Below are 23329 nucleotides of genomic sequence, written 5' to 3'. Positions count from 1 at the left end.
GTAAAATATTCAATAACACAAATCAGAATTTTGAATTTAAGTAGCTAAAGACAGGCGTTTTACCTTATATTCCAGTAAAATTCACCAGTTTTAAAAAAAATGTCCTCCAACAAAGACTGCTTATCCTTATAATGCCTACATTTATAAATATTCAATAGGCTATGGGAACATCAAGATAGACAAATTTTTAAAAATACACATATAGAGGCAACAGAAATCCCTTTACCCTTTGGCCCATCATTATTCAAGTTACATTCTTCTGAAGACCTGAGCCACAAATACTGCAATCATCTTTGGATTACAAAGCAGAACTGAAAAGTTAGGTATCCTTAGGTCATTTTTAAGAGATAAAGTAGCACACCTTGGGGTTCTATAAAACAGAGTTTGAAAACCCATAGTTCCCATATTTGCAAGACCAGGTGACTGAAGCATTAAGAGATTTAAGTTAGAACCTTAATGAAAGATGGACTGTAAGGTCTCTGGATAGCATCCCCCAAATTTTAACATTAGCGCACACTGTTCAAAGTTTAGACTCAAGTTACAAAGAGGTACTTCACATTTACAAATCTACTGTGCAATTTGCTTAATATTTCTTAATAAAGATGTTATAAACCATATTAAAGACAAGACTGTAGTGGAGTCATTGTTAAGGACCCTAACAAATAGATTGTTTTTGAAAGTGTACTGGCTTAATGAATTGTTATAGCAGGTGTCATGAGGGATTAAAAAACCATGAGCAACACACACAGTCCCTACCCTTTAGGTGCTCTGTGTATGTGTGTATGTGTGCTCAAATGAAGTAGAAATCACATTCGTTTAAGGAGTACACCATGGAGAGAAAGATAGAAAAGAAATTAATAGGAGAGCCTTACAGAAAGAGATAAAAGCAACAACAAAAACGGAGTGAAAAGGTAAGCAGTCTAGTTTGGCTGAAACCACTTGAAAACTGGATTGAGGATTTTGTGCTTAATTCGACAGATAGCAGAAGGTTCCCAAAGAGAACTAGGATCATGATTATAGGGAGATTTCTCTGTCAGCTGTGTAAAATGTTTGAGCACCAAGATTGAAAGGTGTATCAATAGTCAGGGCTATGCTGCAGTAGGGGCAGGGTGGGTGGATAATTGAAGACTCAGAGGCCTGAAGCCTGAATGACTGATTTTGTCTCACTCACAGAAATAGGAATATCAACAACAGAAAAAGATTTTTGTTTGATGATGCTGAGTTATCAAAGATGTAGAGTAACGAAGTAAAGGCTCCAATAAAGGTTAGGGAGCAGAGGGTTAAGGAGAGTATGGGCGACATTATCAAATGAGAAAGAAAATCCCCAAGTTTCAGCTAATAGCCACCGGCTTTCCTAATACAGAAACATCTGAAGTCTAATTATTACAGTCTAATTTAAGAGGACATTATTACCCTCATTCTATTAGACACAATAAATCTTATACAAGCTGTACTCTACATGGAAAGGGCCCAAATTCACAACAGCAAATGCTTAGGATCTCTCTTACCTTTTTTCATGGAGATGCATACAACGTACAGTGGAAGTATGCCCATATAAGGTATGTATGCATTCTCCAGTCTCCGCATTCCACACTTTGAGAGTTCGATCTGTAGATCCACTAATGATAATATTATCTCTCATCTGTGATGACCATACTCCACCTGTGTGTCCCACTAATGTTCTCAGACACTGGAAAAACACTTAAGATGATTACTTTTGGGTAGGAAGGAAAGGGATTTAAATAACATTCTAATAGCTTGTATTTACTCAGTGGATTGCCTGGAACATTAGAAAAGAATTTTGCATATCAATGTAACATGATCTCATCACTATTTATTGCTTTGTTTATTCTGTAGCATTACATACACACACAAGTGAGGAATAAGTCTGTAGAAAGCAAACACTTCATTAAATTATGATAGCTCCAACCTGGTTTCCTGAATGAAAGAATGCTAAAGTTGTAATTTGTTTTCTTTCATGGGAATAGATTCAGTGAAGGAACAGCAGCATTGGGTGTGGCTACATACCACATTCCATCTGAATCTACCCAAGGCAGTAGTTAGGAGCCAGTCAAGCTACTTCTAGACAAGTAAAGACAGACATCAAAACCCTGAAGTAAATCCAAAACTAATATTACACCATGGAAATATGAAGCTGCTTTTAAATATTTTAACATCTGACTTGGATTATTTAGAAGATTCTGGCCCAAGAAGCTACATGCTAAAAGTCTTTTTTAAAAAAAACACGCGTTTGTTTTCATACTCTCTTCTATTATATTTTAGGTGGCCAATTGTTTAATTCACAGAAATATTCTACATCAGACAGATAAAAACAAGTAATCACTAAAAAATAAAGTATAATATTGTATACAGTCAAGCTGATTGCTTTGACTCCTTATTTCTTCAAATTCCTATTTAAGTACCTAAGTCAGCTTAACTTCCATTGCACAGGGTTTGAGATAAATCTAACATGATTTTTTTTTTTAACTTCCAAACGATAAGTAGCTGATCAACAAAGAATTTACCAGGAAAAACCAATATCTCTCAATTATGTTTTTGAAAAAGTTTAAAAAGTAATGAAGTATAACCTAGATGGTTAATAAGATGGGACAAATTAAGCCAAGAAGATAAAGCACATCTGTAAAATCTTACTAGTTAAGTCTCAAAGATAGGCAAACTACTCAAATGAAGAAACTAATGACATCCCTATCATGATCATCATTATCATTTCCTCATGATTATCTTCATCCAACATGACTTTCAAAAATATGAGAAAAGGTCAAATTAGAAGTTCTGATTATTTGTTATTAAAATAAGCCAGTATAAAAAATGATTCCATTTTCTTTCACTGGTCTATCCTTGCAAAGATATACACAAAAAGGTGATTTTGTGATCATTAAATAGAAATTAACTTACTTTGCCTGTCACTGCCGACCAAACTTTTAAAGTGTTGTCATCAGAACCACTTACTATTCGGTTACCACAAAACTGTAAGCATGTGATCACATGATCATCATGTCCTTTCAGCACCTACGAGATAGATGGACACATCTGAAATATGTTATTAAATGATGTTCTCTAAAATACTGGTGAAAATAAAAAATAAAGCCATAAACAGGAGGAGTACTTTGTAGTCTATTTCTAGAATAAAATTTACACAAAACATGAAGCATCATCCTTTCTGGCTAACTCAGTTATCAAATATTTTATTATTTCCAAATTCTATTATTTATATTTGAAACATCAATTTAAAATTTTTACTGTGTCAAGGCCTCAAAAAATGGTTAAAACATAAATGTATTTTGCAGTCATATCTTTTATCTGTTTAAGTCAAAAGAATATGCACTTAATTTCGGCAATTTTCCAACTCAAAAACAAAAGCAAGCATTACTAATTAGGAAGACAAGAGTAATGATAATTCTTATCAGCGTTCTGAACATAAAACAAGAAAAGTTGTGGTACTGTTTTCCCAAATTGTGTTTTTTTCAAATGTAAAAATATATCTTTTGAACACTTTTACCATTATTTTTATATTTGAAATGCTAAAATGACAGAGAGAATCAGAATTGTGCTTAAATTTATAAAAATAAAACACCAAACAAGAACCCTCCTAAAAAAATCATGTTGTGACCAGGTGGTCAGAAGAGGCAGCAAATTCTTAGAATGAATATGCTACAATAAAATTCATCAGGGTGCTCAGAGATTTTTATTCATTTAAGGCAGAAAGACGTTCAATTTAATTGTCTTTTATTCAAATACAATTAGTTTTTAGATTAGAGAAATTAGCAATAGAGGAATATCATCACTTTCATTTATTTTTAAATAGATTATTTTCTTTTTACAGGAGATTGCTGTTGAGTTACACTGCTTGCCAAAGTGAAATAGCACACTAGGTACTAACACTGATTAATGGTTTCTGTTACTTTGTGCAAGAGTTCAGTTACCTTAGGAGACTTGAGTTCTCCTCTCCTCCAGTTAGTATCAATTCTGTGCTGTCTGATGTATGCACTTTTCCAAGGACTGTGTATGAAACCTGGTTTTATCACTTTTCTTCTCTTGATGTGCAATGGTTCATCAATCCCTAAAGTATGAAAGAGTTAAAAAAAGTATAACTGCCTTCACCAATAATAAAGATAACACATTTTAATCTCATTTTCCTCTATGTTCAAAAACACAGAAAATGTAAGACATTGTCCCATACTAATACTGTTAGTACAAAACAACAATGTAAAATTTGCAGTCTATGTGACATTTTGATTTTCCTCCAGGTTTTTGTATTCACTATTTTATTTCTTTCTCAAAATGATCCCATGAAAGAAGGTCGGGCAGAATTTATTAGGCCCACTTTTTGTGTATAGTAATTTGAGAAGAGAAGGTTTCACTGATTATTCCAAGCCACAGACAGGACAGAGGCTAAATTACAAATTTAGTCTACTGGATCTTCCCCTCAAAACTTTACTAACCTGGACTAACCATCAACAGTCTCCCACCTGACTATCAATTGAAGATGATAGAAATGAAGATGGAAATCACCTATAGAGTACTTGTTTCATGCCCTCTGATTCTCTCAAAAATTTTGCTTATCAGAGACAAATCATATTTTTACAGATTTTTAAAAATATTATTTTTTCCAGATGCCTGCTGGGAAAAACATGCCCTCCCTTAATGAGAATGGATGATACCTACTCCTCTACTGTGAAAGGGGATCAAAAAAAAAAATTTCAAGAATGTAAATTACACGACAGCTGGAAAATGGCAGTTTACTATTATATCACCAGAATTTTAAAATGTCTAGGTCATAGAAAGTGTTCAATCAGTATCTGTGGAAGGAATGAATAAAATATTGAATTTTTGAGTATTTAACCTATGGATTTTATATAAGTAGGTGAATGGAAATGTAGACCCATTTTTGATTTACTGATGGGCTGCCAAAGTTCCTTTTTCTCATTTATATGCTACTTTATTCTACTTTACTTATTCTTATTTTTCCTATTTATTTTCGATGACTTCACACTTGTTCAAAGTACAAATATTTTCTCTATGTGATTTTGAACCTTACCCTCTTCTTTGCATTTCTCTCTCCAGAGAAGGTTGTCTTCAGCCAAAATTCTCCAGTAGCGACATGTCTGAGCCGCTTGTAGAAGATCTTTGGGTTCCAGGAATGAAAGCACATAAAGTGCCAGCTATGAAAAGAACAAAGCATAGTATATTTCCAAATATTTTTTTTAAATCATAGACATAATAGAACCTCTACATTCTAATTTCTAAAACTGTAAAAGGCAATACCTTCTAATATTCAGTCTAAACAAATATATACCAGTTTCCAAGAAAATCATCCTATTGGTTTTTATGAACTTTATTTCATTTTCACTAAATTTCTTACCTCTTCAAGGAATATTTATTAAGTCTCTGCTCTTGTCTTTGCTCTATGATCCTTAATCTCAAGAATTCTACCTTTTTTTTTTTTTACTACCAGTAATATGCTGTTTGTTATGAGCTTGTTTAAATTTTGTCTGTATTCCCTCTCCAATTATAATGTAAATTTACAAAAGACAAGACAAAAGCTTGCCTAAAAGCCTGACTGATAGACTTCCACGTATTTTGTTTGGTGTGATTTTAGATCATTTGTGATAGTAAGATACCATAATTAATAGTTCTTCACCAAACCAAGTGTTTATTATCACAATGATAAACTCTTCAAACATTTACATCCTTGACTGTGAATGATGAAAGGGGACAATTATTAAACCATTCCACAGACATATAAAAGTAATTGGATTTTAATTACATTGCTTATGGGGATTTTCCTGATGCGCTAGACAGACTTGCTTATTTGAGTTAGCTGTTTGGTATACCATTCAGCTAAAATATTTTGTTTCCAGTAACTACAAGCCATCATTTTTTTCAGTGTATAAAGTCAATTCAAATAAGTAAAGGAATAGGAAAGAGAAGAAAAAGAATTAAGTTTCATATAAACTGAGTTTTCATATAAACTAAATTGTAAGGATTAAAACAATCATTTAAAGAGCCAAGGACAAAAGCATAATTTGTATATGTCATATTTTTGAGCACACTCTATACACAAAGTAATGCAATCAGCCAATATTTAATTTATCATTACTACTGATTAGTGATAGTGAAATACTTTTTGTGGAATATTATTTTTGGTATATCAGAGAAAACCACTTGGTATCACGTATAGAAAGTGAGACATTTAAAATAAAAACACATAACTGTATTCAACAATATATGCATGCCTGTGTAATACATACATATGCATATGCATATATCTCAATGTTGTATGTTTCAATGGATACTCTATAAACCACTTCATTTTAAAATTATCATTCAATCAAAGCCTGGCAAGTCTGCTTAGTCAGTATAACAATTAGGTAATGTCATCATATTATTAATCTTCTATGTGAAATCATAATTTAACATTTAACATAGAAATGATCAGACAAAATTATAACTGTGGAAAAGATATACATTTAGTGTCCAAGATATTTAATATGGTTATATGAAAAAGTCTATTCTTTTTTTTTGTTTTATTGGGAGTAATCAGCTAATTTACAGAAACATTCAATAAATCTTTAAAGCTAGAAAATAAATCAAGAAGAGCTTATATTTCAAAGGCACATCCCAAAACCAAGAGGCAACATTTCCTCTATTAATAGTGTAAGTGGTTAGGGCGTCCGTCTACCACATGGGAGGTCCGCGGTTTAAACCCTGGGCCTCTTTGACCCGTGTGGAGCTGGCCCATGAGCAATGCTGATGCACGCAAGGAGTGCCCTGCCACGCAGAGGAGTACCCCGCATAGGGGAGCCCCACGCGCAAGGAGTGCGCCCCATAAGGACAGCTGCCCAGGGCGAAAGAAAGTGCAGCCTGCCCAGGCATGGCGCCTCACACACGGAGAGCTGACACAATAAGATGACGCAACAAAAAGAAACACAGATTCCTGTGCTGCTGACAACAACAGAAGCGGACAAAGACGATGACGCAGCAAAATAGACACGGAGAAGAGAAAACGGGGCGGGGTGGGGGGGAGAAATAAATAAATCTTAAAAAAAAAAAAAAAGTTCATTTAGTCCAGTGTATGCATGCATTAGAGAAATGTAAAAACACAACAACGAAAAAACCCTTTCAGATGCTAAGAAAGCTGAAATGCTAATTACATAGGTACCAGGCATACTTTCCTTTAAAGTAGCAAAGGCCCTAAACTCAACTATGAACCTCAACTTATTACATGTTTGTATATTTACATCCAGCAGTTTCATCAAAATATTTAAGTAATATGGAAAATATACACAGCAAAATAGAAATATATGAATAAAAAATTCAAAATCAGGAAATACATAAATCAGAAAAGGAGATTTAAACCAGGGGAAAAGTAGACAAACATGCTGGAAAAATCTCTTATGTGGTATTTGAACTAAACTATAGCAGTTAGCTATCCGATTCTTACTGTATATTATAGAGAAACATAACATTTCCTCAAAGGAAGGAAAGTTTTTCATGTGGGGCTCCTTCTTGGCAAAAATCACAGGAGGGGGTTCTAGGTTTCCTGTAATCAAGTCAAATGGTGTAGCTATATGGTTTTCTATTCATTTGCCTTAACGATACAAATCTAGATTAGTAATTCTTCCTAAGGACTACTTTTAGCAGAAAGAAGTTCTTAAATTGATCATCTATTTCAGATAATTACCTTTTCCTTGGCCAAATTTGTGTTTCCTGTTGGATTTTTCTTTATAATTATAAACAAAACCACCATATTGTATTTAAAATGGTAGCTAATACATTCACAGAATTGCTATATTTCAGTGGATTGAATTAGACAAGGAATAGAACAAGGAAAATAATGAGTGATTCCATAATTAAGAATTTCAGGTTTGTTCTAGATCATCTACTACATTACTAGGCTTTTCTTAGTATTTACTTACAAAATAAGGATAATTTTGTGAGACTAGTTAAGATTTTTGTCAAAGTTTTTGAGATTAATAAGTAAATGGGGTGAGGAGGGTGGGGGGTATATGGGGACATCATATTTTTTTAATGTAACGTTAAAAAAATAAAGACAAAAATATTACAAGTCTATTTCTTGACATGAAGGTAATAATGGATTAAATAACAATAGTACTTAAGTCTCCAATAAGATAATGATAATTTTCTTAAAGACTTAGATCTAAATCATTATTTCCCCACACATAAAAAATAAAGCATTTTTCAAAATAGGAAACATTTTTTTCTAGTAGTTGAAAATATAAGGAAAATATAAATGACATGCTAAGCCAGGAGTAATCGCTCATTCTCCTATCTAGCTACAGTTCTTTTTCCTTAGGCAAACTTTAAAAGAATGCTTAAGCCAAGAAAATCTTTATTGCATTTACCTTACTGATAATTTGTGCTTAGCTCCTAGACTCTTAAAAAATTTTTTTAATGTTCTTCTGATTTTAAATCACATTTCTGAGTGTTCAATTTGCCACAGAAATTCAAACAAAGCCAAAAAACCACAAAAAACCCCCACCATTCTTAGAGATAAGGAGGTAACGAGACCATGAGAAAATCTGTATTTTAACAAAAATTACTATCTTGTAAAATAAGGATATCAAGAGTAACTATGAACAATGTATCAAAGGTAGGGAAACGGACTTTGGCCCAGTGGTTAGGGCGTCCGTCTACCACATGGGAGGTCCGCGGTTCAAGCCCCGGGCCTCCTTGACCCGTGTGGAGCTGGCCCATGCGCAGTGCTGATGCGCACAAGGAGTGCAGTGCCACACAGGGGTGTCCCCCGCGTAGGGGAGCCCCACGCGCAAGGAGTGCACCCATAAGGAGAGCCGCCCAGCGCGAAGGAGGGAGCAGCCTGCCGAGGAATGGCGCCGCCCACACTTCCCGTGCCACTGACGACAACAGAAGCGGACAAAACGCAGCAAAAAGACACAGAAAACAGACAACCGGGGGAGGGGAGGGGAATTAAATAAAAATAAAAATAAATCTTTAAAAAAACAAAACAAACAAAAAAAACACAATGTATCAAAGGTAAATAAATAAACTCACTTTCAGTTATATACCTATGAAAGTGCTTCCTATTATTAGCATCCTCCTAGAAGCAATGGGAGCTTTTGTTACTTTCAGAAGTCAAAACTTTTCAAAGGGTTTACTTTTAGAATGAGCCAGCAAGAATAAAACATTTTTTTCTGGGGCAACGCCATTTTTAACATTGACTCCAAAGAAAATACATGACAAGAAAAGAATGTTTTCTCTACTTTGTTTTTTCCTGGATTTATACTTAAGTTTCAAACATGAAATGTGATGAAAATATTTAATTTCTATCATATGTGAAATTATAATTGGGACTTGGTTATCTGAAAAAAAATCTGACATTTTTTTCTGTTCATATTTGTGATTCAGGATCATCTGCAACAGTACATTAGTATATTTGTATTTTCTTTTATTTTGTATTCTTAGCTGACATATATTTGGCACATAAATAATTATATTCAGTCTATGATAAAAATAGTGACAATATACATAAAAATATAAAAATAAATGGGTATATAATTCCAAAAGAAATAGTATAAAAATGTAACTGATATGGGAAATCTGAGTTTATGCATGTGTGCATACATAATGGAGACATGGAATGGGCATGATTAATAGAAAAAGATTGATATATGTGAACTTCCATGTATTTTTAAATGATATACCATGTAAGTACTAGAGAACTACAATTCACCAGAATCATAAAACTACTGGTCTGGAGAGACTTATAATAAACAAAAAAATAAGAGGAAATGTTTATTATTTCAGTAAAATCAGAACTTGAAAAATCTACTATAATGAACATGTTAAGACAACTGAATTTGGGCTTCAAATAACCTGGGGAAAAATACTGGTGAAGTAAAAAATCACATTAATGAAACTTAATAGTTTACTCTCATATATATGGCTTATTACCAGTGGTGGAAATCTGAGAATTACATTATTAAGTCACTGTAGTTTGTCAATTTATAGCCTTGTTTGACACTAATTATGAATGTTAAACTGACAATACTGAATATCATATTAATTAGCATGAAAATGTTTAAAGGTAGTAGCTGATAAGTTAGATATTCAAACAACATCCAAAGAAGAATGTAATTGATAACCCTTACCTCTTTAGGGAGCAGAGAAATGAAGTCTCGTTGAAACTGGGGTTCTATCACTTGCATCATATGTTTTACTTGGGTTGGTTCACAACTATCAATAAGTTCATCTAAAGCAAGCAATTTCTCAGGTCCACTCCAGCTCTATCAAAGAGGAATTAGACATTTTATTATTTTAACAGATGTCCCAAATTATAAACTCATGAAGAAAACACCCGCATCAACACACAATCAAATTTGAACAAGGTAGAATTATATTAGATGTAGCTGTGTATAGTGATTTTCTCCAGAAGGCACTGAACTGTATAAATCATTTAGTCTCAACAAGTTTATAAACCACCTTTATTTTTAAAGGCTTTTTAAAAAGTCAAGGCTTTCACAAATATTTTGCAATGATTTGAGTTATAATTATTATATGTGCATCTATCAAGTTTCTCGATAAAAAACCAAAATTTTACTCCAGAAACATCAATTTGGATTACTGAGTAAATAAAGAATTCTGACTAATGATTTTCCTTTCTCTACATTCTAATGGGTACCATAACGTTTAAGAGTTTTAATAAAGCACTCATCTGAGTTAGATTAGCAGCATCATTTAGAGAAAAACGAATACCTGGATATACTGCATATCTGACAAGTGTTTTCCACAAATTAAAAGGGCATTGATTTGTTATGTAAAAATAATTTCAGATAAAAAACAGCAAACAGAAAACAGTAATGATTTAGTAGTAAAACTATAAAGAACAAAGTCCAAAAGAGGGTGAGAAATAAAGTACTACATTATTAAAAAAACAACAACACAATTATACCTCAAAAATATGAGATCTTTCAAATGGCACTAGGGGATTAACAACAGCAAAATATTTTTCTCAAACAGTAAGGAATACCTGCACAGAAAAGCCATGATTCTTAAAAGGAAAAATTAAGAAGACATGGGAATAATTTAAAATATTAGAATTTCCTCTTACAATAATCATGCAAAACCTTTAAATAACCTCATAATACTTAAGTGAAAGAATATCGCTGAGCAGACCTTTGTTTCTGTAAATCTATGCGATTTAAGTATGTTTGTAAATTATTGCATCTATTTTGGAAATATGTGATGAGAGACCAATAGGTGGTTTGGAGCTAGAAAGAGCTGGACTTAAACAGTCCATTTCTTGCTCAAAAAAGAAAATCAGATTTTGCAATATGAGAAACAGATCACTGAAAACTGAGATACATGGAGGATACAGGGAACCTTATTCAGAATATTTAGAAAAATATTTTTAAAAGTATTTACCCCTTGGAGTCTATACAGTTAAATTCATCCCTTCTTCCTTATCATAAAGTGCAGATTATGGCAATGCTATCACACATTTCAATAAGAGTTAACCAGTTCTGTAGTATGTGTCTAAAACATTACTTCACTTAATTGTCCTAAAAACCCTGGGAGTATCCCCATTTTATCACCAAATATAAGGAAAACACAGGCTCCAATAAGTTGTATCCTTTCATTTAACTTCTATAAATATACATACACACAGAACATTCACCTTGAGCACTCACCTTGCCATTTATTTTTGATCAGGGTGAGGATTGATACATAGAAATTAAAACACACATCTACAAGTATACGCACATAACTGACCAATTAAAAGCAATTTGAAGTTTGATTATTTTGATTGCTTTTCCTCACATAAATCCCCAAATAACCCTGGTTCAAAACTTATTCACAAAACTTATACTGATCAATCTTCACTCACCTCTAATCACCTGTTATTGATAGTATAAAATCAATACTGATTTACATCCTTTACAAGATTTGAGGTAGGTTTTATAATACGTTGTTCTCCATCTATACTATACGTGACTCATGGACACTAGTATAAGGGCCTGTACATCTTGGGTGATGGTTAACTATGCTGACCTGATTAAAATGGAGCTTTAATTAAGTCACTTGATAGCAGAATAATTTTAGTGTAAACTTCTTATTCTCTTTTGCATATATGGAATTCCTGCTTAAAAATATTTTTGGGAGGAAATGTTTAGAGTTAAATTCTGATATTAAGATAGAGACATCCTATGTAACCCTCTACAGTAAAAAGATAGTGAAAACTCTTTTAATGTATTACTACTCTACATAATCTGCCCGTATTAATTACTCACATTAATAGCTATCATATATTTCTACTTTAAGGTAATATATTATAAATATGTTTAATGTATTCTTTTTCTTAGTATGTTTTTACTGGTTTAAAAAGACAATGGGAATAGAAAAACATTGTAAACACACAGTATGAAACTGCTAATAGATGAAATATATCTTTTATCAAGGCCTTTGAAGATGGAGTGTGGAATGAAAGAGAAACCAGAACAGAAGATAAATTAACTAATTCATATCATAGGTAAATGTTTGAAACTGTGTCAGAAAATTCTTTTTTTTTAAGACAAAATTGATGACAAAAATTATACCTATATAGCAAAATGTTTCTAAGACTTTAATCTATTTTAAACAATATTTTAACTTGAGGCAAATAAAATTAAAAATTATGTTTAGGTTTAAATTACATATACATTTAGCAGGATGATACTTTGTAACATTATTAAAACATTTATCACTGACAAAGATTAGTACTATAAACTATAACTACATAGCAAATGACACTGTTCCCCTGACCACACATACTCGAGGTTAATTTACTTAAAAATCACATTTCTTATGTGGTTCCAACAAAGGTCTAAACCCTAGGAAGCTTTCCTCTTTGTAACCTGGACTTCTTCCCTGAATTCAGACCCGTTTATAAAATTGGTTATTCAACATTTATTCTTAGGTATGTAAAAGAAAGTTAATATGTCCAAAACTTATCTCCTGAGTTTTCTCTCCAAACTTGCAAATCCACAGTCTTCTCCATTTCAGTAAATGGCAACTCCATTCTACTAGTTACTCAGGCCCAAAACTCTGGAATCATCCCTGACTCCTCTCTCACACCATCAGATGGATCTGATTCGTCACCAAATTCTAAGGGCTCAAACCTCAAAATATATACAGAATCTGACCATTTACTACCCTGGCCTAAGCTACATTTGTCTGTCAACTGATTAGTTCTAGAACCTCCTAATCAGTCTCCCAGTTTCCCTCCTTTGACTCCACCCCATTCTAGTCTCCACACAGTAGAGCCAGAGTGGTGCTGTTAAAAGTACGTTACTCTTCTGTTCAAAACTTTCGAGTGGCTTTCCACTTCACTCAAAAGTAAAAATCAAAGTCCTTAGGTTGGTCTACAAAGTCGTAATTGTCTACTAATTTTCCTCTTGATTACTTTGCTCTAGCCATATATGCTTTTTCTGTTCAGACACACCAGGCATGCTTGCTTCAGAGCTTTTAACTTCCTATTCCCTGGAACATCCTTTCCCTATATGACTCACATGACTCACTTGCTTATTTCCTTTTCTGAGACTTTCTCTGGCCAACCTTTCTAAAATTGCAAACCAGTTCCAAAAGCTCTCCATCCCTTTGGACTAGAATGTAAGTTTCATATATCCCAGAACCCAAAGTAGGGTCTAGCACATGATAGGTAAGTAATAAATATTTGAATAAATTAATGAATCCCCAAAGAGCCAGAAAACACTGCACCAATCTTATCTGAAAGCTCTCTCTTTCAGAGTGTTTCCTGTCTTTAATTTGATATTATTAGAGCTTACTTGGAATGGTCCCAAATTGTGTACACATACATGGTATAGCAGCAAGGAAAGTATGTAATAATTTGAAAACCCTACAGTTTATAATAGATAAATAGTGTTTACAAAATAAATAATGCTTATAATAAAACCAAAGGGGAGTGGGTGTAGCTCAGTGGTTGAGCACCTGCTTCCCTCATAGGAGGTCCTGGGTTCCATCCCTGATATCTCATTTTAAAAACAAAACAAAACAACCAGAAAAATAAAACTACAATAACAACCCATATCAACCTTTAATGAAGAACAGTGGAAAGAACTAAATAGAGAATTGGGAGACCCAACTTTTAGAGGCAAAACTGGCACTAATTAAGTTACAACCTAATCTCATGAAGTGTTAGTTTCTTTATCAGCAAAAGGAAGTTTTGGATAATTCTGATAACTATTATTTTATTTCTGTTTTGAAAATTGGTTATCCTGCAAAAGAAAACAACAATTTCACTTTTCCTTTGGGCTTCCATGGTAGAGTAGTTTATGTGGGAAAACATTTAAGGAGATAGGAAAAACCTTCCAAATTCAAAAAGGAATAAAAGAAGCAAAATTTATTTTGTGGACAAAACCGCAAATTTGAAAATTCTGCACAGAAGTGATATTTTATTTCAGGTAATGAGAGAATACAGGTAGTGAAGAAGAGTAGAAGGAGCAATGAATGGTAATTAGGGGCCTAAGTTTCAACAATAAACTCACTGTGGAACATTATGGAGTCCTTAACTAGTCTAAGTCTCAGAGACCCACCTATATAATGAGAGGTTTGGTCTAGACCAAAGGTTTCCAAATGTTGGTTGAGCAGCACAAAAGTCACCGGGTCCTTCAACCCACCATCAAAGAGTCTGATTCAGTAGTCAAGATGGAGCTATGGGGCTGAGGACTTTTTTTAAAAAACAAAACAAGCAAATCATCCATTGTTAATTCAGGTGATGTACAAACCAGGATTTGGGGACCAGGGGTTTATATGATGTTGTCAGTATATCATGTAGGTATAGTATTTTATGAACTTAGGTGGTGCTGTGCCTAAATTCCATATAGTATAGCACCTCCAGCAAATACTTACCTAGTCTGTTTGAGCAATCCCAGGATTGGAGTACTTACTATTGCCCATGGTACTGTGGGCCAGTTCTAATTGTTAAGTTCAACTTTGATAAAAATCTGACTTAAAGAACATGATCCAGAGTTCAATTTCTGAAGAAACCAAGAATTAACCTACTTAAATACAAAAGCCTTTGAAATATTAAGGACAGACAATATGTTCCTTTAGTCTTCTCTGGCTAAACACATGACTTTCTTCAACTCTTCCTCATGTAACGAGAATTCTTGGAACAGTGTTCTAAACAAAGTTTCAAAGTAATACACGAATTCAATCTCTTCTGGCACTACCCTATCAGTTTTATTATTTTATTGACCAGCAAATAAATAAGAAAAGTAGATCTAAATAAGAGAACATGTAAAAGAACATGTACAGGGAAACGGACCTGGCCCAATGGATAGGGTGTCCACCTACCATATGGGAGGTCCATGGTTCAAACCTTGGGCCTCCTTGCCCCGTGTGGAGCTGGCCCATGTGCAGTGCTGATGCGTGCAAGGAGTGCCATGCCATGCAGAGGTGTCCCCCGCGTAAGGGAGCCCCATGTGCAAGGAGTGCGCCCCATAAGGAGAGCCGCCCAGCACAAAAGAAAGTGCAGCCTGCCCAGGAATGGCGCTACACACATGGAGAGCTGACACAACAAGATGACGCAACGAAAAGAAACACAGATTCCCGGTGCTACTGATAAGGATAGAAGTGGTCACAGAAGAACACAGCGAATGGACACAGAGAGCAGACAACTGGGGTGGGAAGGGGAGAGGGGGGAAAAAAAAAGCATGTACAATTTCTCAATTTTGTCATGAAGTGTAATTAAATCCTTCAATAAAGTAATTTTTATTCTAAAACAGAAAAGTATTTTCTACTTTATCATTTTAAAATATTTTGAGTACAACACCTTTTCAAAGTACAAACATAATTTAACACTAATATACCTTCACTAAAACAATGTTAGCTAATAATATTTGTACAATGCCAAAGTCTTCTACATACTTTATCTTTGATCCTCATAGCAATACTTTAAAGCTGGTAATAGTCCCTTTTATTTCACCTTAAAATTTTATTTATTTATTTAATTTATGGTACTGGGACCTCATACATGCAAAGCAGGCACTTAACCACTCAGCTATACTCTGCTCCATTTTTTAAAAAATTGAAAAAAAAATTTTAATAGCCCCTTTTTAGATTTGAGAAAATAGGCTCACAAAGGCACGTTCTTGACCAAAGAAAGAAACTATCATTTATTGAGTATCCACTATTATTTTCAAGAATGGTTTTAAAAGCATTCACGTTTTCTCACTTTTGACAATCTTTTAGTATTATATCCATTTTATAGAGAATGAAAATAAAGGTAAGGTGATTACATAATATCAACAAAATTACCCAGTTACTAAGAGGCAAAGCCAGAATTTGCACCAAAAGTTTCATCTCCTAAATCAAATGTGTTTAATATCAGAATACCTCTGAATATGAATTTCAACATATAAAAAGAGTTAATGTCATTAATGTCTTTACCTATTCGGAAAAATTCAAATGAGAAAAAAAACCATACAATATAACAAATGGCAAAAACAAATAAAAGACCAATCTCTCCCTCAAAATTAACAATCTGAAGCATCTGGCTGCCGAAAATGTATAAAAAATGGATACTGAAAATTCAAAAGGTACAAAAGGTTTTTTTGTTTTTAATATGCATTTCTATCATGCAGTAACATTCTGTTTCAATTTCCCTATCCAAAATGGTAGACCATTTATTCTCATTCAATTTATAAATTGAGTACAAAGTACTTTGTCAATATAGATGGAGTTGAATTCAAATAATGCTATATCACTCCCTAGGAGCAAAAGGAGAACAGTAAGGGGGAAAGCTCTCATTTTGCTTATTATGCAACAGAAAAGTCATCAATAAATGCCCCCACAGCATACACTTGTAGAAATCATGCCAGTTTAATTATCCCTCAACTATACCAAATAGGTCAACAACTCCCCCTTTTTATTATGAAGTTATATCTTTCTACAAGGTAGGCATTAAAGCATTATAAGCCTTCAGGCAAGTCATTCATTTCTAGTTACTTTGGCACAAACCATGAAAATAAAGGGCAATGCACAGAAATAAGAACCTGGGTGTGTCACAGACAGACATGGCACTCAAAGGATTAATGCCCAGATCTACCGCCCAGTTGACCTTTTGCTACTAGTAGGATTCTTTGTTATAGAATATTATCTGGGGAAAAAAATTAGGGTAATATTATATATACAGGGGATAATTCTACATGTTATTCCTGTTAACTATGAACATGGTTTCTTCCCAACAACTATTTCTCACATGAAAAAGCAATCAAATAGACCTTTTCACAGATCAAAAGCTAGTCTAATACCTCTTAGTGAATTTCATTGATTCTAAGAAACTTGTTAGATTTTTTCTTCTTCTTACAATTAACATTCCTGAAATTGGGATTTATCTAACAATCAATCTATGTGGTAACTCTTTGACATTTCTTTAAGAAAAATATGCATTAGCTAAACCAGCAAACACTGTACAAATGTTTGCTGGTTTAGCTTACGAACAAATACCCTCATGATAGATCAATATTAGAGAGAGTTCTCTTAAAATTGGTAAATATCCTGAATGACTTGCAAATAATATTTTGGTCCTCTAAAACATTGAAGAAAAAAAGGCCCATACCACATAAAAAAACAAATCTTATTCTGGACTAACTTGAGAAGAAATAAATCTTTTCATAAAAAAGAATCATTCTGGAAGCTGCATACAATGACGATAATTCAAACTAGTACTAATAATGTAATTTTCTATCGTGTAGGTATTTTCTTTTAAAAAAAAAAAAGAAACAAAATCAACTTCTGCTCTATTCTCAGGTGCTGTGTATCCATGGCATAGGCAGGTAAAAGTGTCACAACAAACACCTATATCCCCATCTCCTTGCCTTAATCAGAGATGATCTAAAAATCTTTAAAGTATTTCCTTAAAACTAAATAAATGTCTGTTACTTTCACCCTTACTGAGAGATACATTTCTTTTTTAAACAGGATGTTACAAAATGAAAAACTTAGAATTCTGAGGGCATGCACAGAAAAAAAAAAAAAAGGAAATTAATGAACATTTTAAAAAAATCATGAACCTGAGGTAAAAGATTCTTAAACTCAGTATGATTGGCATTTGGGACAGATAGTTCTTTGTTGCAGGAGGTTGTCCTTTACTTCGTCTCTACCCATTAGATGCTGGTAGTATCTAGCTCCACCCACTGACCTCCATCCCACCCAGTCATAACAAACAAAACCATCTCAAGATGTTTCTGTCTCGACGAGGGGAAAAATCAGCCCCTGTTGAGAATTACTGCTCTAACCTAGCTATGAACTGAAACAAAAAAAAGGTTATTCCAGTTTTTCTGAAATCACTTTGAGGGTAGAAAATAAATTTTTAAATTCATTTAAAAGCAACATTGCTTTGCGTTTTCAGCTACAGAAGAAAAAAATTGGAACATTCGGTTTTTGTTCAGGAATTTAAAATATTAGGACTTACATAAATTGAGATCTGAAAAACCTGAAATATCAAATAAAGTAAAAAATAAGTACCTTCTTTTCCAAGCACACTCCCTTAGCATTCATAAAATACATGAGTATTCATGCAGCCAGAGGTAAATGAAACATATTCATTTTACATTAGTATAGTACCTAATATCAGATACCTCCACTTTACATAATGCATATTATTTAATATTTGCAAAGAATTATTCATTGAATGCTGAATATTTGCCAGCTATTTGCTAAACACTTGATTTATGTGTATTATCTTAATGGAAGAAGAGAAAAACCAAGTTAATATCACAAATATAAGTAATAAAATTTATAATACTCAAGCTTTTGTTGTAGCTAATCTTACTAATACAATTTCAAAGAATTTAAAGGACTAGTAAAAAACAGTAATCTAAATTTGACCATGTCAAGCATGGTACTGATGACAAGAAGCTGCATCAACTCTTTGAGGCTATTAGGGTATTCATGGGTAAGTTACCACAAGCGACTGATTAGCAGAGTCCTTACATTATTCCTAAATGCCTAACTTCCAAGAAATGTAGCTTAGAAAACAAGAGTGTTCAGCAACCCCAGAAATCCAAACAGAAAGGAGAAAAGGAAGGTCTTATATACAAAAAAGAATAAAATATTCAAATAAACAAGCATTGGACTTTATTATCACTCTTAAAAATTAAAATATGCTCCTTTATTTTTAATAGCATTTTAAAAACTGAGATATACTTCACACAGAATATAATTCACTATTTCAAGATGCACACTTCAGTAGTTCCTGGCATATCCATCATGCTGTGCAATGATTACTATTATCTAATTCTAGAACATTCTATTATCCCCAAAAGAAACCCTGTACCTATTAGCAGTGAATCTCAATTGCCTCTACCCACCCCCATTCCCACTTCAACCACTAATTTACTTCATATCTCTATGGATTTGCCTGTTCTGGACATTTCATATAAATGGAATCATACGATATGTGGCCTTTGTATCTGGCTTCTTTCACTTAGCATATTTTCAAGGTTCATCCATAGTCTTGCATGTAACAGTATTTCATTCATTAAGTGAAGAATTTCAATTACTGTGTTTAGATATGTCACCTGAAACATTTTCAGCCATTCCTGGAGGCCTGTAGGTGGTTGGACAGATGTAATTCGGCGTCGTTGTTGCCCTTGGCCATTGGCTGCTCTCAGGTCCCCAAAAGTTGTTGGTGTTGCTGAACATGGTACAAGCCCAGTGGTACTACAAAAAATATAAGAGTGGAAGTAAAGATACATATTTATTAAGAATAAAAGGCTCTAGTTCAATAAGGAGAAGGATGATCTGGCATATTTTAAACATCATTCCCATTATTACTTTTACTTACATTATTATTCCCAGAGAGCATGGGTCCAGAAAACCTATTTTGCTATTCTTAGAGTTAGTTTCCTTCTTCCTTCATAATTAACTGTTATATATCCTAAAAATGACAGACTCTCCATGGCAAATTTACAAGTCTTTGATATACACAAGTATTATTAACATATTCTCTTAAAACTTACAGATCTCCCTTCCCCTAAAACTGGTCCTCAGTGACATAAATAAAAGTTTAAATTTTATCAGTGCTTTCCAAAAAAACTCAGATGTAGAACTAGTATGTTCAAATGTTTTGGATTTCACGAGTCACATTTTTCTTTAAGTTTGTTCCAGATGCTTTCTAAATTATTTATAATATTTATTTCTGATTTTTATTGTTATTTATAAACCTTAGTCTAGAAGATGCTTGATGGGAACAAGCCTTGATTAGAAATGTTGTATTTATTCAAAATAGTAAGTATTGAGAACTTATTAATTATAGGCAAAATTAAATAAGTTCATCTAAACTTTTCATCCAATAATATAAGTCCTAAAATAGTTAAAACAAAACAAAACCTGACAATTCAATTCTGCCTGCTGATTAAAAATGAGGGAATAATATCCATCTCTAAATTGCCTAACTCTCCTAAAAATTATTAAAATAGCACAAGGAATATAGTTATGACTATGTTGTTAATATACGGAACTTTTAATTTCCAATTTCAGTGTCTACGTAAATTATTTAAACTAAAATTAAGTAGTTACATCTCTATTTTAGAAACATTCAGGGAAAAAAGGAGCAGGAAGGTTCAGTTAACAAAATTACATCTGTAAAGTAAACCTTAATTCATCGAGCTATGACAGAGTTTTAAATCCAAAGAATAGATATAAATTATAGCATAACAGCAAAGAATCAAGCACTGATAAATTACTAATGAAACCCTTCCCTTGATTTTTTACATCTGGCATATGTCATTATTTTATTTAGAAATGGCTCAATCACCAGATCTTACAGAAAAATCTTCATATCCACTACTCAACCTATCCCCACTTTAAATCTCTTAACATTATACATTTAATACAATTTCTAACACTTAACAATTAAACCAATTTTTTCTCTCTCAAATTTCAAAGGAAGGTTCTATTTTCTTTTCTTTGAAGTGCAGGATATGTCTGTAACTTAAATTTTCTAAGAAAAAAATAATGGAAATCAGTTTCATCTTATTATTTAAAAAATCTATCATAAATATTACAAAACATCAATGACATCTTATTAATTGACAAAGTCTACAAAAATATATGGGACTAAATATGTTGTTTGCTTTTATAAAATAAAATAAAATAATACAATATAATATATCTCATTTTGTTTCAGTAAGATTGTAAGTTAAAAGGCCAAAAATTCAACTTTTGCCTCTCAGTAGTTTTTCCAATATAAAAAGTGAGCAGCTAAACAAAAATTTTACCAAAATGCGTTTTACAGTAAAAATTCAGCATTCATTTATAAGCTGAACATTTTTATATCTTTGTCCTGGTACCAACTATTCTTAATAGAAGACCAGCAAAATAATACGGTTGATGGAATATATACATTAAACAAACAGCACATTTTTAACATTAAACTCAACTTTCTCAACTTTATCAGGCTAGAAGGAAAAAGCAAGACAAAGTGAAAAGAGTTTCACTGGTCTATCACTCCACACCCTCTGGTGGAAGTGCCAAAACACAGTGAAATTATCAAAAGGCAAGGAGTAAGAGGGAGGAGAAACAGTTAACATGGGTAAATCACACAGCAAAGTTATTTCCTGAATAACTGAGACAGCATTATTTTCTCTATTATCTCTGCATTTTTAAGTGTAAAACTACTTTAGTTATTACAATATCTAAATTTCTTAGACGATAATTTGTAAGTTTCCACAACTGAATGAAATAAAAATAAACTGTTTCCATGAAAAAAGAGATGCGATATGTAACAAAGCTCAATAAAAAATATCTGAGAGTGTTCATTTTACTGAATCTTATAGAATAAAAATAATTCTAAATAAAAAAATTTAGGAGAAAAGAAATATCAGACTCATGAAGTGCTTATGGTTTCTATTGAAAATTTTAAATCAGTTATTGGAAGAAGTGAAAATTATGTAATAAAAGGGTAAAAAAATAAGACAATTTTATCAATTTAAATGTTAAAATGCTAAATTCCAAATGAATCTAAAGTCATTTTTAATTGGCTAGATACCAGATATTATGCTTACATTAGCCTAATTAGCATGAGAGTGGCTTAAGTTTTATACTGATATAAAATTCAAAAATGATGGAATGAAGCAGGAAACAAGACTACAATTGTATTTAGTTGTTATGGAAACTATTCAACTGGTGCAGAAATGTATGTGTTAAAAACATAAGATCCACCAAGCAAATAAAAGGAGTTTTCTAACAGAGTAATTGTGAGGTTTATTTCACTGCTAATATATTTCTCTTCAATTTTAGATATATAAATATCCATTGTAGAATAGCTGTTGCTATAGTAACAAAACACATTTGATCATATTTACATTTTAGGATTCACTTTTCAGAATTCCTTAAAAATTTGATTTAAAAAATCTGTTCATAGGAGAACTTCTGCTTGTGTCTCACTTCAATGTATATGTAAAATATAAAGCTAGAGTGGTAAGTCCTCTTTACCCTTACTTAAATACTATGTATTTCACAATTTTCAGTGGTCTCAAAATGTGTTAGCCAACAGTATTTAGTAACATTATTATTTTATGAGGATAAACTGAAGGAAAAGCTTCCAAAATCAACTCTTTAAAGAAATGTGAGAATCACAAGAGAACCAATTATTATATTTAATATTACCTTGTATATTCTGAGACTTTGCATGGTTTCTTTCCCAAAGAAAAAGAACGGACCTCAGAACCATGGTCCAATTTTCTTTTCATCTATAAGGTAAAACAAATAAGATACGTTTTTACAAAAAAAAAAAAAAAAAAAAAAAAAAATCACCTGTCCAACTATCAAGTTTAAGTTAGCATTGGTAATATTGAAAAATATTCTTATTTTTTCATACACCTATAATGTTAATTAGGCACAATCAATTAATATAGAAAGAAATGTTTTACAGTTTCTTCTAGTAGTTCTACTTTGTTTTACTCTTAAGAAGACTGAAAAGGTAGATTTCCCCCTCCCTAGTATTTTGTTTAAAAACCATGCATGGTGATTTAAAAATTGGTACTCATCATAAAATTCCTTGAGAGTAATATACCTCACAGGCTTTCCAGTTTAAAACCAACATAAGGAAAATCTCATGTTAATCCACACAGTAAAGAACCATATTTAACATGCCTTCCTCACTGATCTTCATTTTCCTTTACAACATATTTTAAGGAACGATAACAAAATTCAATATTTCAAAATCAGAAATGAGAATTGAAGTAACAAATTGATGTGAACTTCAAGTACATAGATTATTATAAAATGGTGAAGAGAACAATGTAAATAAGAGAACAATATA

At 32.6% G+C, this 23329-nt stretch overlaps 1 protein-coding gene across 6 annotated transcripts in view; it reads right to left on the bottom strand.

The window, feature by feature from the left end:
* FBXW7 (F-box and WD repeat domain containing 7) overlaps positions 1-23329 on the bottom strand; it is a 239613-nt gene that overhangs the window by 5778 nt on the left and 210506 nt on the right. For all 6 annotated transcript variants that reach the window (XM_058281351.2, XM_058281448.2, XM_058281397.2 and 3 more), the window contains 7 exons: positions 22675-22757; positions 19584-19725; positions 10152-10286; positions 5060-5183; positions 3945-4081; positions 2917-3030; positions 1509-1690 (listed from right to left, as the gene is read on the bottom strand). In XM_058281351.2, the coding sequence (XP_058137334.1) occupies positions 1509-1690; positions 2917-3030; positions 3945-4081; positions 5060-5183; positions 10152-10286; positions 19584-19725; positions 22675-22757 (917 nt within the window). The remainder of the gene's footprint in view (positions 1-1508; positions 1691-2916; positions 3031-3944; positions 4082-5059; positions 5184-10151; positions 10287-19583; positions 19726-22674; positions 22758-23329) is intronic.

The sequence above is a fragment of the Dasypus novemcinctus genome, chromosome 1, assembly GCF_030445035.2.
Source record: "Dasypus novemcinctus isolate mDasNov1 chromosome 1, mDasNov1.1.hap2, whole genome shotgun sequence".
In the NCBI taxonomy this organism is placed as follows: domain Eukaryota; kingdom Metazoa; phylum Chordata; class Mammalia; order Cingulata; family Dasypodidae; genus Dasypus; species Dasypus novemcinctus.
Note: the sequence above shows the minus strand (reverse complement) of the source record. Positions and strands in the feature narration are given on the sequence as shown.